Source organism: Aulonocara stuartgranti, assembly GCF_965226115.1.
Source record: "Aulonocara stuartgranti genome assembly, chromosome: 1".
NCBI lineage: Eukaryota > Metazoa > Chordata > Actinopteri > Cichliformes > Cichlidae > Aulonocara > Aulonocara stuartgranti.
Genome location: NC_138939.1, coordinates 11,608,694 through 11,627,561, shown reverse-complemented (window position 1 = coordinate 11,627,561; position 18,868 = coordinate 11,608,694). Strand labels below are relative to the sequence as shown.

General features: G+C 38.4%; 1 protein-coding gene across 1 annotated transcript in view; it reads right to left on the bottom strand.

The window, feature by feature from the left end:
• igdcc4 (immunoglobulin superfamily, DCC subclass, member 4) overlaps window positions 1-10,717 on the bottom strand; it is a 57,007-nt gene extending 46,290 nt beyond the window's left edge. Inside the window, exon 1 of the mRNA XM_082532249.1 lies at window positions 10,431-10,717. Coding sequence (XP_082388375.1) covers window positions 10,431-10,497 — 67 coding nt within the window. The 5' untranslated portion in view covers window positions 10,498-10,717. The remainder of the gene's footprint in view (window positions 1-10,430) is intronic.
• Between the last annotated feature and the right edge of the window lie 8,151 nt (window positions 10,718-18,868).

Genomic DNA, 18,868 nt, shown 5'->3' with positions numbered 1-18,868 from the left:
CTGAGCAGGCTTCAGTGAGTAGAACTAAGTATGTGTGTTTGTGTGGTAAGCCTGGATGGCTGAACCCAAACCTCAAACCAAGCTGGTTTTCCTTTATATAGTGTTTAGTTTCAGTGGTACCTTATTTTGCCAATTCAATTAACTTCCATCAATAGATACGAGGTACAAACAATACCCCCACCACTTGCTTTGTTTCTGGCGAAAAAATATCCAGCATATGAAGAAATCAATATTTTGAAGCCGCAGCTTGAGAGATCATCTGAGCGGAGAAGCAGCCAGTGATAAACCCTGCAGGGAGACAGACATTCTCAGGTTTCAGTGTGCAAGTAGAAATGCTTGTGTAATAGCAAAAACAGAAAATCTCACTGACAGATGCACTTTAGTGCTGTCTAAATATTTAGGCTTTTATTTTGGTATAGTGTAATTCGAAAAAACTGCTTTGGCTATATTAGGTTTGTACTGTGAGAACAGACTGCATCTGGATCATGGTATACAATCCATTGTCGTTGAGACCGCTGATCTGCTTGTTTCTCGAATTGAAACTATTTATTAGGTAAGCAATTGTACGTATAGAGGGCTCAGTATTTCACTGAACCCATAGTGAGGTCACGAGTCATTCAGCAATGTGAACAGCTGCCGTGTCAAGTGTTAACTGTTCCAGCTGTGTTTCCTCCCAAGACGATACACTAAAGTTCTTCTCACACCCAATCATGGGCACAGATACATGGTCACTTCACTGTTGAAAAGCAGATACAGTGAATTAAAGAATTAAGACAAGCAGACACACAAATCTAACTCAGTAAAGTATATTCTGATGCTCCATAGGGAACTCTGGATTTCTGCTCAGTTTGAATTGTATAATTATTTAACTCAGAGCCAACTATCTAAGTGGAAGACACGTTAAATGGCCTCGGGGCCAATTCAAACCCAGGTTTCTTCATTACTTTAATTGCATATGTGCCACCTGTTAAACCAAGTGAGCTAAACCAGCACCTGGAAGTTGGTATGTTATGTAATGACTAATGAGTTTCTATTCAGTTAATAAGATTAGTTGTTTGTGCTAAAAAACAAACACCAAGCAATGTCCTTCAGAACGTCCTAATCAAAATAGAGACTTTCTTAGTGCTTTTCTCCAATTTTATTTAAAAAAAAACCACATTAAATATAATCAGAAACTTAAAAGCTGATGAGATTTTGTGATTTTTGTTTAAAAAAAAATCACAAAACCATCATTTGGCTAAGTAATTAATCACCTAATCATTTCAACTCTAAATGGTTTCAAAACTTCTAAGTTAACACCTCTTTCTCTATTTGTCAACTTCTTTGCACCTCATGCGGTAACTGAGGAGCACTGAAATTTTTATAAAGTGATGAGCTATGAAGCTTAACATGTATACTTTTTAAAAATAGTTTGCTGTGCACATATTCTCACAACCAGTGTAACGACAATTGAAAGGGAAAAGAGACGAACATGGGAGCAGAACAGAGAATAAAGGATAAAGAATGAGAGAGGGGGCGTATCGGTGCAGTCCCTCATGCCTCCTGCTCTATGTACAGTGCTCATTCATCCCATTCTGGCTTCCTCCAATCACAAAGCAGCTTTCTTGCATGTGGGGCCTCCCAGCAGCGTGGGGCCTCCACATGGCTATGTCAAGTGCCAGACCCTCTTGCATGAGTCAACAAAGCAAGCAATAAAACCAACATGGGAGTAACACGGGAGATCCAAGTCGGGATCTATTTATTCACACAGCAGACAGTAAACTTACAGGAGAGGACTTCATGGTAACATCCGTGGTGATGGTATGAAAACAGACTAAATGCAGACAGGAGATGATACACCTGCAAGGTAGTTAAAAAAAAACACAACCACGAAAAAACTAACTCTTTCTTTGATGCTTCTTTTTCAAGTGAAGCACATGTTACATTAAAATGCTCATGCACAAGGATCAGGGTTGAGCATCTCACACTATGTCATGATGATGAATGAGACTGTTATGTGGCGCTACCTGGTACACGCACTGAAGAAGGACAGACTGCACTGAGCAAGCGTCACGGATTACGCTCGCACCAGGATTCTCAGCAATGACATCTCCGTCACAGAAGAGATGTGCTGTGATCTTTAAATAATATAGTGCATTTGAATGAGAACTAAAGGGTGTGAATACTCAGTATGAATTCACAAATGACTGTTCAAGAGATTCCTAAATGTATGCTCTCTATTGTGTGATGGCAGAATATATTATTGAGTAATCTAGGAGCTAAAGTTCAGCCCTGCTTTGAATTTCTAGTGGAGCTTTTCCCACCGTGGTAGGCACTCAGTATCACTATAACTCTACAGATAAACCAGCATCTTCCCACCTACATGGCCACCTTTAGTGTAACTCCTCCACTCTCATGTGACCAAGCATACAGCCGGGAGGAATGGAAGGAATGTGAATGCAGGTTGGTTAATCAAGTGAGCACAACGCGACCACTGACACTGTCATAAAAATGAGCACAGGAATAAAAAGAAGCTTGCCAGTGTGATAAGTAGAACTACGATCTAGTGGTCATCATTTAGTGTGGCTAAAGGTTCAAGTTTGCACAACACCTTAAGTCACTAACTTTGACCTGAGTAGCTCGTATTCCATTATGTATATCAATTACACTATGAGGTAAACCTCAGTGACCTAGTAAGCTAACAGGATAAAATTACCAGTTCTATATAGCATTGCAGTAAAGTCTCTATAATAACAGGTAGTAGTGTTGCTGGACAACAAATCAGAAAGAGCCTGATTTACTTAGATTTGATTTCCATATGTAACGGAGGTAAAACTCACTGGAAAAGCTTATATAAGAGAAAATTACTTTGAGCTCTTCACAATATATGTTTTACTGTAAGTTGTGAATTTTTTTACATGACTAAATATAATAAAACAAATACTGTATGTTCTACTTCAGATGATGAAAGAAAATATTCTATAACCTAAATGGTTACTATCTAAAATTAGGTTTAACCATATTGTAACGTAAGCCAGAAATGGAAAAAGACAGAGAAACTATGGACACTTAAAGTAAAATCATATAATTTCATCTCACACGTTGATGTCTGTTGCAGGCTCAAGATAGAGAAAGCAAATATTATTTGATCTATAAACTGTTCTTTTATAATACACATATGTATTCTTGGTGAAATTAACACCTCATTAGTTTACAAGGTCTTGTTATTAGATGTTTTAAGAGGTCACGGTATTCATAACTGAGCAAAAGCAAAAACAAAATACATTCTCACAATAACAACCCAACCCAAAAGAGCAAATCATTTGAATGCATAGCAGCCAAAATCAAGCTCAAGGCTTCCTCTCCTTTCATGCAAAGATTTCTGTGCTTAAGATTGCTTTTCTAGCAGCATGAATAGGCACACACAGGGCAGCACAAATAAAAAAAATCAACATATTCACTACACAAATATACCCAGCTGAAACCCAGCCCAGGGCATCTTTAAATAATATGCATCCTAATTTAGCATGTGCTCTCTGGGGACGGGATCAGGATGCACACACAAATCGCAGCTGACACACCCACGCTTACACACAAGTGAGCGAAGCAGGCACACCGGGTGCACTTTATGTACCTTTAGCAAACACACACACGCGCAGATACTTAATTTAACGCTAATGTATAATTAGGTAGTCTCAGCAAGCACTGCTGTCCAACATGCTTAGATTTGTACCTCTCAAGAGAACTGCATACATATATTCACAGAAATATTGAAAGAGAAAACCAGAACATTTGTCCTTAAAAGTACTATTTTACATAATTTACAATTAAATCAGAAATTGCAACTTCATGCAATTACATGAAGGCACAACAGTGATGTTTTAAGAAAGATTGTATATACAAGATTGTGTATGCACAGACATTTATAATAATGTTAAAGCTGTTCCACCCATAGCAGTAACAGTGCAGCAAATTGCTAAAGTCCTTCTCCAGATGGCTTGCATCCATCTCCAAAACCAGTGCTTAATATTTTGTAGGTGCCATTATACTGCAGGTTTAACAACTGTCTCTAAGGTGTCCTTACAACAAAACAGAGGTGAATGCACTCTATACATTAAAGATGATGCTAGAGTTTAGGAGAGGCATAGGTGAACATCCCTAGGAGACCTAAAAGTGCAGGTCAGCATCGACTCCATCATAAAACAACCTTGCAGGAAATAAATCATGGGTTTCTTAAAGTTTTATGTTTTTTTGAAGTACGTACGTTAAATCATCCACTTCAGCTAAAGTTGTGATAGAAGTTGGATACAAAAAAACTCCAGATTCAACTCAAAAGTGCGACAAATAGTGCAGTGATAAATAAAAAATGACCTAGAACTGAAGAAAGACCTAGAGATCCTGTGTTTGTGTGTGTCTGACAGCCAAATCTTTGTGAGCTGCTCAACCTAACAGCAAACTCAGGATAATCTTTTAAAGAAATAATGAAACTGTCTCCTTTTTTTAATCTGAGTTGGCAAGAATTTTGTGTGTTGTTTCATGATACCCGGACTGTCATGAAAAATGTCATTCAACTTCATCACAGTCAGTGATGCAACATCTGTGACGGTGATGACTTCCCTGTGCAGGAAATGGAACTTTGTGATTGGAGTTATAATGTGAATTTTATATCTAAAAAAAAAACCCAATCTGTACTCTGCAAACTTCATAACAGACTTCTTACTGTGAAGCTGAAAATCTCTCCCCTTTGTGTAACTTTACATCACCATGACATTTAAGCTAGACAATGGACTTTGCACCACAGTACCCTGTTGCAGTGTGTGAAATAAACTGTTGACTTAAAAAAAAAATCCCTCCCACCACTATTCTTAGCACCGCAAACTCATTTAAGCAATAAGAGTTTTGCAGTAAAATTTCTATCGTGAAAATATTAACTTTGTAACAAGCTGCTGAGATGACTCTGTCTGACCTGGGCATATTGGTGGAAAAAATCTGTTATTTGTTTTGGGGGGGGTTGAAACTGTGAAACTGACAATTCAAATGATTCCTAGAGAAATAAATCCATCCTCTGTTTCAGCATACGAGGTTCTTCTAAAGATTGCTCATTCAGGTAGTCTACAGAGATTTTTGAACTAAGCCAAAAATAAGACATCTACAATGAGGAAGTGCTGGTGGGCTGGCTTGGAGCCTTCAAAGGTATGCCAAGAGCATATCAGAGATGTTTGCTTATTTGTACAGTTTTTCTTACACGACTCCTTACACGGTTGTTTTGGGGGCTCCTTTATGAGCACTAGTAAGGTCAACATTACTACTGTAGCTTTCTATATAAGGTAACATTAGGTTAATACAGGGATGAGAAAGCTGTGGTAACTATAAAATAACCACACACATTAATTACTGCCAGTTTTGGCAAAGTCTAATAAGTGGAGAAGCCTGCAGCTTTTCACTGTAAACTTTAGGTCAGTGGTTCCGTAACCTCAGGGTTCATATTTCTTAGTCAGTCATAAATAACCTAGGCTCTTTTATCTTCTTTGATTGAACTTATTTGTAATAAAAAATCAGGTTGTTTTAAAATAAAACAAAGAGTCTATACAAGCCTCATCAGGTTAAATGTTAACTTTCATGATGGTATAATTAGAAAAACACTGAACAAGTATGACTTGCTTTCAATATTTGCCTCTAAAAATAAGAAAAGCACAGCTTAGGTCTGAAAAGCTGCATCTGAACAAACCACAAGACTTCTGGAAATGTGTTCTTTAGACAGGTGAAACCAAAGTGGAGACCAAAGTTTCACCATAATCAAAATGCTATGTGTGATAAAAACCAAGCACAGTTTATCAACACAAACACCTCATACCATCTGTCAAGCATGGTGCCGGTGATCATTTGAGCTTGTTCTGCAGCCACAGGACCTGGGGGCACCTAACATTCATTGAGTTAACCACAAACTTCTCTGTATACCAAAGTAATATAGAGTTAAATGTGGGACCGTTTGCCCAACAACTATAGCTTGGCCAACTTGTTTGTTGAAAAAAATTACTCTAACCAATCATTTTTTAAATGTATTAATTGACATTATAGGGTGCCGAGCTGTCATAGGAGCTATGCAGTCAGTAGGAATTAACAGCTAAAACTACAGCTCCCCTAGGCTTCAATTTACAGGCTTTACAGCAAGTTTAACTTTATTGTTTAGCTGTCGAGTCAACATTTCTATTGCTTAACTTTGTTTCTACTGCTCTCACAGAATTGTTTTCAGCTGAAGCACATCCTTGGATTTGACAAGAAAGCACTAAAAACCTTGTCAGCACCAAACAGCAGACACGTGGTTTGGTGAACAAAGAGGAACATTTTCTTCTTGAGTGAGTGGAAACTAAAAACTAAACTAAAAGAGACTAAAAGTTGGGCTTACATTCACCAGATGATGCAACTTCAAATGATAAAGTTGCTCCATAAATTGTGTCAAATGAATTAAATCATTAAATTAATCTGACTGGGTAGTTTAATGGGTATGATACAGTACATGATGTAAATACACCTTGTTTTGATTAGCCTTAAGTCTTCTAGATATACACAAAACAGTGCTTCAAAATAAAAGCCCTACAACTTTTTTAAATCTTGGAACTCATTTGAACCAAAACTCATGAGCCACTCACAATCTACTTTGGGTCCAGCAGTTAGGAAACAATTCTCTAGCATACTTCAGCAAAATTTTAGAACATTTCTGGTCAATGTATCCAAATCAGTGATACAGTTTGTACTGTGAATGTACTGTGTCTACCTCTGTGTTTACACATTTGCTTGGTATGTGCTGACTTCTGTCCTGCAGGCACACTGGCTTTCACCCATAAAAATCAGGACAAGCAGTTTAAAGAATAATGGTGATTGATATAAGAAGAGAACATGTAAAAAAAAAAAAACAACTTTCCTGCCTAATCAAGGCTTATGCTACTCTGTAACAAGTGCAGGGGACTGATGTAGGATGTCTAACTACATATGACAAAGTGGAGAAGCATTACAAAACTTCCTAGTGCAAAGATTTCCATTTAATAGGACCTGTAAAATGGTAAATTAACTCAAGTGTCATTCTTAGTCAGTGCCTAGGCTTCATTATGCCCTTTTCACTGTGTTTATATTCATCAAGTGCTTATAAAAAAGGGTAAATGCATTACAATAGTCAGATTCATTTGCTCATAAAGTCTTTCAGGACTGTGGATGTTGTTTAATTGTGTCTATTAATAACTGTGCAGTATTCTATGACTGTGAACACACAGACACATGGGCAATCTGGCTTCATTCATTTGCTTCTGATGTGTTAAGTGAAGCTGACAGATTTGCCTTTGATCTTTAGAAAGTACAAAACAATTAATTTGTACATGCAGACATGGCCCTTGCCCTCAAGCATACCCCTTTAGCTTCTGTCATTCTATCCATGGCCCAGAATTAACACTAACCTCTATTCAGGAACAACCTCAGGTCCCATAAACACCATCATCCACAACAGTAATGTATACAGTAATGTACTTCCTAAACATAGCAAAATTCACACAGAGGGGAAAATGACGGAGTTGTTTACTTATCTTGATGACAAAAAGTATAATTATTTGGTAATAACACATAATAAGAAACCTTTTAAAGCAGCGGTCCCCAACCTTTTTTGCGCTACGGACCGGTTTATGCCCGACAATATTTTCATGGACCGGCCTTTAAGGTGTCGCGGATAAATACAACAAAATAAAACTAATACCTGTACCGAAAAAAAGAAAATTTATTCATAACACATGTGAAAAGACCGAGGAAAACCGAGTAAACAATAAAAACGATAACAAAATAACGCTGAAAACCAATAAAAACCCTGAAAACCATACATTTCGCACCTGAACCTCAACTCTCGCGGCCCGGTACCAAACGAGTCACGGACCAGTACCGGTCCGAGGCCCGGGGGTTGGGGACCGCTGTTTTAAAGCATGTTGCTATCAGCAGTGCTAATAATTACAATTGTAGGATTTGATGACAAATGTTAAATATCACAATGGATCTTTAAATGTGAGGTTTTTGTTGATGCAATTGATGCAAAAAACTTACAAATGTATGATTTTATTGAAATGTTTGAACTGCCTAATCCCAAAATGTCCAAACTCATAACTTTGCTGATATCACTGTACAAATAAATCAACCTTTTCCCAACTCTTATCATACATAACCTCCACACCAATCAGTATTTACTTGCAAAAGATTTCATCATCTCACTGTGACTGCCCACAAGTGTGGCACTCACTCTCTTGTCAAGAAGATCTCAACAGAAGTTATTCCTTATTCTGTATATTCTGGAATCTTCGAGGCTTGGTAATCTAGCTCTATAGCATTTGTACCCTCTGACCTCTTACTGCTATATCAGATGGAAGTCAAGGAGGCACACCTCTAAGTGGCCTGCTTCTTAAGGCCATCGTGTACATAATTGAAGAATGAGTAATGGAGCTTGTGTGTTGAAACTACAGTATCTCAGAGGTAAGTGATGTCTGCCTGGATACAAGCATGGTTCTCATATACATGCATTCCATTACACTTGACTTTTCACTGCCACACCAATCCACCAAGCACCAAACTGCCTTATTTCTCATCACTGTTGGTAGCAATCACTGCAGGCCATAACATACCACAGCAGCAACAGGAAACCTTTCTGCAACTCCCACCAAAGGATAAACTACACAAGCTGAGACTAAAGTAAAGAAAGAGGCATAGTTTTCATGTAAGTTTATGGTGATATTAATAGCTTGTGTATTAGTGCCACTTTCCAGATGGAACTTTATGGTGGATCAAAATACCCCAACATGGAGACTGAATGCAGCATCAAAGCATAACAGAGCCTCCACTGTGTTTTGCACAGTGATGATTGTAGACACTTACTGCTACACCTCTCTCCTGACCTCTTCTGTACATATTCATGATGATGACTCGAACCAAAGTTTTTCCTCCCTAACACCTGTTACCAACAATTTTCATATGAGTTCTTCTGTAATTTGGGATGCTTCAGCCTCTTCTCCTTTTTTTCTCTTTCACAGCATCCACAATATGCTGAGACATGCCTATTTTGTGGCAAATAACACTTTCAGAATCACTTTGCTGTTGCAAAAATACAATTTTCTGCCTATCAATCTGTGTTGTCTTTGGCATTTTTATAGATTTGACTAATTGTAAAAAAAAAAACTTTCACATGCCACTCTAACCTGCTCCCAAAATGTTTAATCTGTCCACACTGCCACACACATACATACATGGCAGGAGTTACATACTTTCTCATGTCTGACTAGGAGTTACAGTACCCACTGATTTCCAATCCTCTGCAAGAATTTCAGTTTCAGTCCATGTGTTTATCTTATAATCCAAACTCTCTGATGAACAAGATGGAAACAGATTATGAAATTCTGATATGATGCTCTTCTTGAGCTGAATGTTGCCTCAGTGATTTCATACAGAAATGTTCTGACATGTTAGACAGTCATTAGACAAAAATCAGAAAGTTGGGCTTTGGAATAAAAGGTTTTAAGGAAATCAAATGTTCTATCTTTTTTGTTTCCTGACCACTGGTAAGCATTTTACTTTATAAGAGCCACTCGTGTTCTGCGCTGGTCTTTTGTCATGTAAATCCGGTGACCAGACAGTCTCTCACCGGCTCATCGCCACCACTGTTAGCATTTTCCTCTTCAACCAGCCACAGCAGTTATTAGGAAATAAACTTTTTGCTGTACAGCTATCATATTCATTATGATGCATCCATCTTTAGATTTCTATAGATCATACAGCAATCTATAAATATGTAGAATACTTTTGATGATGTTACACTGTCTTCAAAAACCTCTCCCTCAACTTTTCTGAGCCATGCAGAGGGGGAAACCATAACGTCCCTTGCGCACATCAGTGCACCGTAACAGAAAAAGTCCCCCCCCCCCCCCCCCCCAGCAGCAGAACATGAAATAGTGGTGTGCTGCAGGACATAATTCTATTTCTGAACGCACAAGCCCATCACACATGTTGTTATTGTGAGTCCGATTCCCTGGTTTGGATCCCAAACTTCCCACGGTCGCTTCAAAGCCCCTGGCCGCCCTGTGGCAACATTCAACAACACTGTGGCTACTCCTTGGGCAATGTGCTGCAACTTCCCATCGCCAAAGCTTTCCAGCGCGTCCTGAGAGAGATACCAATGAAGTACCCTAACAAAACACCCCTACATCGTGGGGATTAGAGAGGCCAAAATGAGGTGAACACTGAATACGGAGGGGATATTGCACAAACTGTGCAAGGTGCAGATTCACCCAGTAGATCATATCTGTTATCGCAGTCTACTTATGTTCTGAGTAACTGCACTTCAGAGTAATACGAGAGGTCCGCTGGCTCACACATGCACCATACAAGAAAAAAAGAAAAAAAGAAGAAGAAGATTTAAGTGAGCGCTTTACCTTGCTTGGATGGACCACAAAACAGCGAAAGAAGACAGAACAGCCAAATTGTACTCTCCACCGCCATGTACAGCCTTTGATTTCCACCAGTGGGGTAGCAGCTTGAGTCTATACAACAGCTATACCGTTATAGCGACATTCATATGCTGGAATCCGCTATTGTCTCCGCCGGTGCGTAAAGGAGTCTCTGAGAATGTTTAGGGTTCTTTGGTTAACAGTCTCCCTGGTTTTCCTAACAATAAGGTTGCATTAGTCGGGGGAGAGCCGTCGTGTCTCTCGGCGCTTCAACGCCATGTTGCGAACGAATGTTAAGTGTGTGTTGGCTGCGGGTCCTAACACAGCACACACACACACACGTGCGCGCACTTTCACGCACACACACGTTCACCAGACACTGGCTGGCTGGTCGTCGCTGGAGTCCTGAAAAGCTGTCGGTGATTTTAACACACCCTTACTTCGTCCTTTTTTCAGCCCCATGCTTTCCACTAAGACTTTATTGGTCCGGAGCGAATCCGTTGTGAAAAGCACCTGAAACATCAAATCTTTCGAAATACATGTTTATTCCAGGCGTCCTCTCTCTCTCTCTCTCTCTCTCTCTCTCTCTCTCTCTCTCTCTCTTTCTGTCTAAAATGATGAATTCGTTAGAGTTATGCCACAGTCTCTGCAAGAGAAACACCAAGTGTGGAGAATGGTCTGGCTAAGTGGTTATCTGTAATGACTGCTAATGCGTTGCCCTGAATGAACCCGATGTCGGAGCCACTTGGGATGTTTATGTGCGCTCATACATCAAAATACACATCAAACGTTAACCTTAATCATGCAACATCTACACTCAGTCATTCATGCACGCAGTATTTCTTCGTTTTTAATTATTTTTCTCCATTTCTTGTGTGTGTGTGTGTGTGTGTGTGTGTGTGTGTGTGTGTGTGTGTGTGTGTGTGTGTGTGTGTGTGTGTGTGTGTGTGTGTGTGTGTGTGCACCTTTGTTACCTACTGAATGAACGCCCGTGTGTGATAAAGCTGGTCAGTGTAAAGAAAAAATGGAGAGCTGGAGAGACAAATGTGCACCCAAAGCAAGTGCAGCCAAGAGGAGGAGGTGAGGAGGAGGAGGGGGCGTTGGTGGTGTGCATCCCAATCAATCAAACAGCTCGCCTCCTGCTCCGGGTACTGGGGGAACCACTGACTTCTGCATGCAAACACATAGCAGGAGCCAGCTGGAGCCCAGCCTTCCCGGAGCAGACAAAGACTCGCCTCGTGCAGCGCGCTCAGCATCACTGACACCAGCAGCATCCGCACATACACTACCATACAGAGAAGCGCTGAAGGAAAAACATAAATAAAAAGCACATGCTTTACCTGTTACATGTGGCTATACAGCAGTCCGAGTTCACGCTATAGCTGCTAATTACACTGTAAAAATCCATAGCGCCACATGTAACATTTGATGTGACATAAACTGCTAAATTGCTTGCTTGAATGAAAAAGAAATACCACCGTGATTCACTGTGGGCTCAGCTTATTCCATAATGTGTGCTTTCAAAGATATAGTTGACTCTCAAACAGGATCTACAATATATATACAAAGGATTCTTTCTATAGAGGAAAGACAAGCAATCATAAAAGGCTGTAATGAAGGACTTCCCTTTGGTAATAATATCTTGCCCAGCCAGATTTCTGCTCTCAGTGTATTCATTTAATACTGATGGGAGATTGATTTGAGCTGATGAAATGAAATGGGATGGATGTATTTCCCAGGTGTCTGATTAAAGCAAATGTCTGGGCCATCGGATTATGTGATTGCACTGGAAAACTAATAGCACCGCTGTGTCCTCTGTGATTGTGGTCAAGCTGCAATTTCCCTGCTTTTCCCTTTTCCTTCCCAGCTGCTCTGAAATGATGAACACAAACTACCAGCTTCTTGCTAATTAAGAGTTTTGGATATGTGCCTCCATCAGTGACACTGTGTATGTGTGCTGAATGTGGACCTCTTATCAAATGAAAGCAGTGTGTGTGTGCTTAGCAAAACATGATTATACAATACACCTGTTTTTTGCATAATTAAACATTCATAAGTCTTACCTGGTGGAAGGGATGATCCCCTTTGCTTTAACCTATGTTTTTGCTTTTTCTTTTTCCTTAAGTTTAACCTGATTCCCTTAAACCACAAAACCAAAAGAACATGCAGCAGCAACAACTGAAACATCATCTGCAACTTGTTACCCCCAACAGACACAGCTGGTCACGCACTCAGACTGAGACTAGTTACTCTGTGATTGAACGTCATCCTCTCATTAAGTAGTTTTATCTGATGCGAAAATTGTGTGCTCTGGGAATTATTACAGAATGTCGTTCCAGCAGGCACAAGTCAGTTTTCACTATGAAATAAAAGCCAGGATACCAAAAGACAGAGCAGGCCAGCTGCTGATGAAATTATTTACACTTTTGATGCGTTGCCCACTGAGACCAATTAGGACAGTAAATTTGTCTAGCTTAAGTCAACAACAAGAGGTTTGAGTAGTTTATCTTGGCAGTAGAGGTAGGCTGCCTTTGCTGTGTTTCTTCGAAAGCAAATTAGGTTTTTCTACTACAGACAGTGTTGTAATTGGTTGGTGAGGAGCTGAGCAACTGCGCTGAACTCCACAATATGTTCATCTTGTTAACTGCTCTTTTTACATTATTGGAAAACCTTTTTTGTTTTTAATAGGTAGTCCACGCACACTGCCTCCAGGTTGGCATTTTTTTTAATCAAACTACCTCAATGCTGTTTGTTTGGTGGTTTTTTTTTGTAATATTAACATTAGTATTGTAGTCACCATTAAAATAAGGTTCTATATATATGCTTATACTTTATGTATGGTATATTTAGGATTTCTTTTTAATTTGCTTTCAACCAGTATATTAATGTTGCCTGACAAATATACTAAATATATCATCCTAAATGTGTATTAGAGCAAAAGTCAAAATAAAACAATGGGGGCTTTCTCTTTTCTGTCTATGAGCTACAGGCTTATTTATGCAGCCTGCCTCATGATGACAACCTGTTTATTATTTATTAAGAAAAAAATACTGCTCAATTTACCGCTGTTGCATGTCCATTATAGGTACCCATATCCAGTCTGTGTGAACATAAGATAAGTGTATTTTTTACTTTAGGGAAAAAATACACTTCCTTCAGTGTTTTTCAAAGAAATGTATACTGATATCATCACAAGGTTCATTAGCTACTCTGGAGTAGCTAATGTGGTTGTAAACTATTCATATGCCAAGATGATGTATGCACCATTACAAGTAATTATTGTGTGATAAATATGTATTTTGGTCTTTATGAAAATGCATTTATATGACCAAGTAAAAGATTTGGAAACTACTATTTCAGTTATTTCAAATGCTTATTTTATTACTGTCATTTTTTTTTTTACCAGGGTGAGCTATGCTGTTTTGTGGTTCATTATATACAGCAATCAATAAGACTGTGTAGCAGTCAGTTACCACCACAATTGCTTTTTTTGCTTCTATTATTATTATTATTATTATTATTATTATTATTATCATTAGTAGTAGTAGTAGTAGTAGTAGTAGTAGTAGTATTAATTAGGAGTCATTTGATCAAAGAAGTATTTAAAAAGGCCAGAAAATGATCCTGTTTTCTACAGCAAGGCTCTGTTTAGTTTTATTTAACCATGCCAGTATTAAAGAAAGTAGTAAGGAAATGAAAGCAGTTTTAATTAAGTTAGAACAATTATGACAAAAACATTACTTTGCTTCTTTCCCACATTGTTCATGTCCTTGTCTCTAGACCACTATGGCTGGAGTCTTGAGGCTGTGTGGTTTGTGTATTTAAATGCTGAGTACAGTTGCCCCCACAGTGACTGTCTGTCATCGTCTTCAAGGTCAGAAACACTCAGTTCCATCTGACAGCAGAGAGTCTCCTGAATAGGTAAGGAAATACCAGAGAAAGACTGACAGACAGTGCCCCCATCTGGAGTTTCCTGGCAAATGATCACGTCAGTCCCAGACTTTTACTGCATGGTCCATGTCAATAGTACATATATATGTAGTGTTTTTTACATTTCAAAAACTACAGTTGTCTGTGACTTCTCCTGCCTTTTTCTCCGATTAACTTTGCCTTCATATAATTTTTAGATTCAACTAAACCTTTATATTATTTGTACAACTAACGAAATTGTACATGCAAGTATGTCTTCCACTTCAAGTTGGGTTTAATCAACTACAGTGAAATGTTTAGAGAACAAACACTGTATGTTACAGTCCATGGTTCATGTTTGTAAATGAGGTTGCTGTATGACTGCCTTACCACAATGCTATTCCACCTCCTTCCACTGGAGGGGTGCCCTCCACATGCTTGGTCTGGAGGAAAGTGTCTCCATAGAAACTAAGACAACGGTGGCACATGGGCTTAGAGGCTGACTGGGCAAATGGTTTTTCTTTTGGAGGACAATGACACCAGGGTGCACTGGCGCTGAGTTGCAATTGAGAACATCAAGCAGAGATATTGAGTGTCAAACAACAGACACTCATTTTTGCCCAATTTAAAGTGCATTTTCACACCCAGTAATGAAGATAAATAAATGTATTCATGCATTCAGTACGATACAAGATGACTAGTGAGTGTTTGTGCACTATGCTGTGTGTGTGTGTGTGTGTGTGTGTGTGTGTGTGTGTGTGTGTGTGGTGGTGGTGAAGGCTTATACTTCCACCTTTTAGTTACATTTTTAAATGAAATATTAGCACAAAATTGAAACAAAGTCTGACAGGTTACTTTTTTTTTCAGAAAATAAAACACACTTTTAAATGAATAACATATAACCTATTATTTACCCATACAAATGTTTGTCATATTTATGGTTTTCTTTTGGTTTAATTACAAATATAGGAAGCAGAGAAGAAATTTTCACTCAACATAAGCATTTATGATAACATGTCATTGGATCCTTCATTTCCTCTTTTATGCTTCTTATCCACGTTTTTCTCTCCTATCTCTGTTATTATCTAGTTAATATCCTGCCTTTTATCTACACCCTAATCAAGTTGATGACAAAACATGACTTCCCCAAAAATTGCCCACTGTGTTGCAACAGTATCCCGCTGGCTAATCTCATGTAGGGAAATCTGACCACCACTCCATAGAGGAAGCAGCCCCTCTCTTAATTAGCTCAAAAGGTAGACGGAATCAAAATCTCAGCTGAAGATTATGGTGGGGGGGGGGGGGGGGGGTTGTTTCTTAAAAAGCTCATCCTAATGACATGATATTAATGTCATCTTAATGACAGGACTAATAGGATGAGCCTGGGTTAGAATAAAGATGATTGAGGCAGAGTGAGGGATGGAGAGACAAAAACAGATAAAGAAAAAGGAAAACGAGACCACTCACAGTCGACTATACTGTACATTTCTTTGAAAGCCCAATAGCATGATGGCCTTAGAACCCCCTCGCTAAGCTTGTCTAGACTGAAACTGCTTCAGATTAATATTAATGAAGTGAGAGGACAAAAAATTACAGAGGTGTGGAGAGTGACAGTGTCAGATGAGAGACGTGAGAAGGGACAGCTTATTAGCTTTACATCTTTAGCGGGCTTGATTTGACAAGTGATGGCAGTTGATTACAATTTAGTTTTAATGATATGGTGATATATTGCAGTTCTTTTTTGTTGCAAAGAGAACACTAATTTAGACTCTTATGGCATAAGGCAGATCTGTCTGCTGGCTCTGACAGCTAACACTAATTTGTTTTCATTTACACAGCTACTACAGTTCAAGACATACCCTAAATTAAATTTGGAAATCCAGCGTTGCACTTTCTGTGTCATATAACTGCTTCCTTTAAAGGGTTAGCTGCAACATGGCTGAAAACAGTATATAGGTATCATTTTCTGAAGTAAATTATCCAATAACAACAGTACAACACACTTGTAATAATAACATCACAACAACAAGCTTAAAATTGGATCCTGTATATCTAAAAGAAAATCTTGATTTTTGAATGTTTTCTATTTGATGTCTGCACTTTTTATTTAGTGTTCATTTTTACAACTTATTACACCCATGAACAAGTTATCTGTGGTATTATCCACAGCTTTTACAAAAGACAAGTTACTGTGCTGTAGGAAAACATTAATGTATTATTATATTGTCATTTTCAGAATAAAAGTTGTCATAAACTACACACCAATTATTTTCCTTCCAATTTTGTAAAAATTTCTTGTTATAAAATGACATCAGGAGCACACCAGCATGTGATTGACAGATTATAGCAGTTTCTGTGTCTCTTTCTTACAAATGCAGTCTTATTTTTCTCCTCAGCTGCTCCCATTTAGAGATCGCTACAGCGGATCATCTGCCTTCATCTCACCCTATTCCTAGCATCCTCCTCTGTAACACCAACCCCCTGTCCCTCTTCAGTGCATCTATGAATCTTACTCATTTCATGACTGCAATCATGCCATTTTTTTCAGTATCAGCTAACTTCAGTTGATTTTATGACTTTGGTATTATTGTTTGAATCACTTTAGTGGTTTTGTTGCTTAATTAGGAAATAAATAAAGCCTTTTATAGAGGTACACAAAGACAGTCTTTTGTTCTGTTTTATACTTCTCAAGAATTAAATAAAGACTAAATCTACAACACACTACGGTTAGAATTTATTACTATTACATGAGCCCTGTTTTTGGAAATAACTACCATTACAGTATGCTACCTTGACATATTTTTTATTGTGAAAAAATATTTTCTGGCCCACACTTGCCTAAGAAAAAGCAGACAGAGAAAAATCAAATTGAATTTACTGTACATTGTGTGATCAACTCACCAAGGTTGACTCTGACCCGAGATGCATCATGTCAGATACTTGAAGGACACATTTTTTTCGTCCGCCTCCTTCTTTGTCTGCCTCCGCTGACTGGTTTCCTGTTACTGAATACTGTTGGAGGACACCTTTTCACCTGCCTGAGTCTTGCTGTTGAGTTCAGCGTATCAAACTGAGTCGTCTGTATCAAACAGTGTCGGGGGCAGCCTATACTAAAGATGTGATGACTTCTGAAAATGTCGAGTTGAAAATGAAGTGAACAGACTGAAACATTATCCTGGGGAATTTGCTCATTAAAGTCAAGATTGATCCCGTGGTTTGCATCATAAATACTTCACTATTAAGTAAAATAAACAAATAGATGCAGCCTTGTTGGTGGATCTTTGCATAATATTCATCATTAAAAAAAACAAACGAATTCCCCTCTGAAATCGTCAGCTCTTTAAATGACAGCAACTATGCAAAACTATGATCTTTAATCTTTAATTTTTGTTTGGAATATTAAAGGTTAATGAAGCAACTATGCAAAACAAGTTTGCATAGTTGCTTCATTAACCTTTAATATTCAGAACAAAATTAAAGATTCATGACGAGGAAAGAAATTCAGATTCTTTATGCTTTGTAAGGTCTCCAGGCTTCCTTTAAAACTACGCCCCACAGTAAAACCATGGTTCAACAAGATAATGCCCCACTATGAACAACCTAGTAATGCAGTCCTAGTATATTAATCACAGGTAACATTTAGTGTCGATTAAGTGCTTTTACTTTAACATGCATTACTATGCAAAGGTCATGAGCCACCCCTCATTTATTTATATTTTCTCATCATTTTTAAAATGTGACCTGACACAGGATCTGAGAGAACAGATGGATTATCTGGTCTTTCAGTTGATCCACCGAAGCCTCATCAAAAATGGTTTCAGTGGAAGGTGGCTGTCAACAAGCCATTCTAGAAGAATAAGGAGAAAGGAATGGGACTTACCAAATTACTCAAGTAATGAACTGAAAATCTGACTGTAACTGTGTTAAAGAAGAAAGGTGACCATACCAAATATTGGCGATCAAGCTCGTTACAATTATACACACTCTGCTTTCATATAATGTATGTATGTATGTTTGCACTTTTTCTTTAGACCCGAGTTAGACCACTGTACCTATTTCTCATTTTTCTAACAAAATATAGAAATAGAAATCATTTTAGTGTTTAGGCGAACAACTATCTCAAGCTTCACGCTTAGGTTTAGAAAGGAAAGTGTCCCGAATGGTGGTGTTACACCACGCAGAGTTTGGTAAAGCTGGATTTCTACATTATGAAGGAATTCCCTCTTGTCTTTTTTTTCTTTTCTTAAACAGCGTACAATTATATATATATTTTTAAACATCGCCACTGCTGATGTGATTAGAGGTGTGACCTTATTAGACGTTTCCAGTTCACAATTAATGTCTGCAAGTTGCTTTAGGACAACTGTAAATACTGAGGAGGGTGGTTAACGCCACTTTTGTTTTAGCAGCGTGTTCAGCACCATGGACAGAGAGCCAAACAATGATTGGGTCAACAATACAACGTCAAGGATTAGAGTAATCAGGCCATTGGTCTGAATCAAAGTGACAGCAGA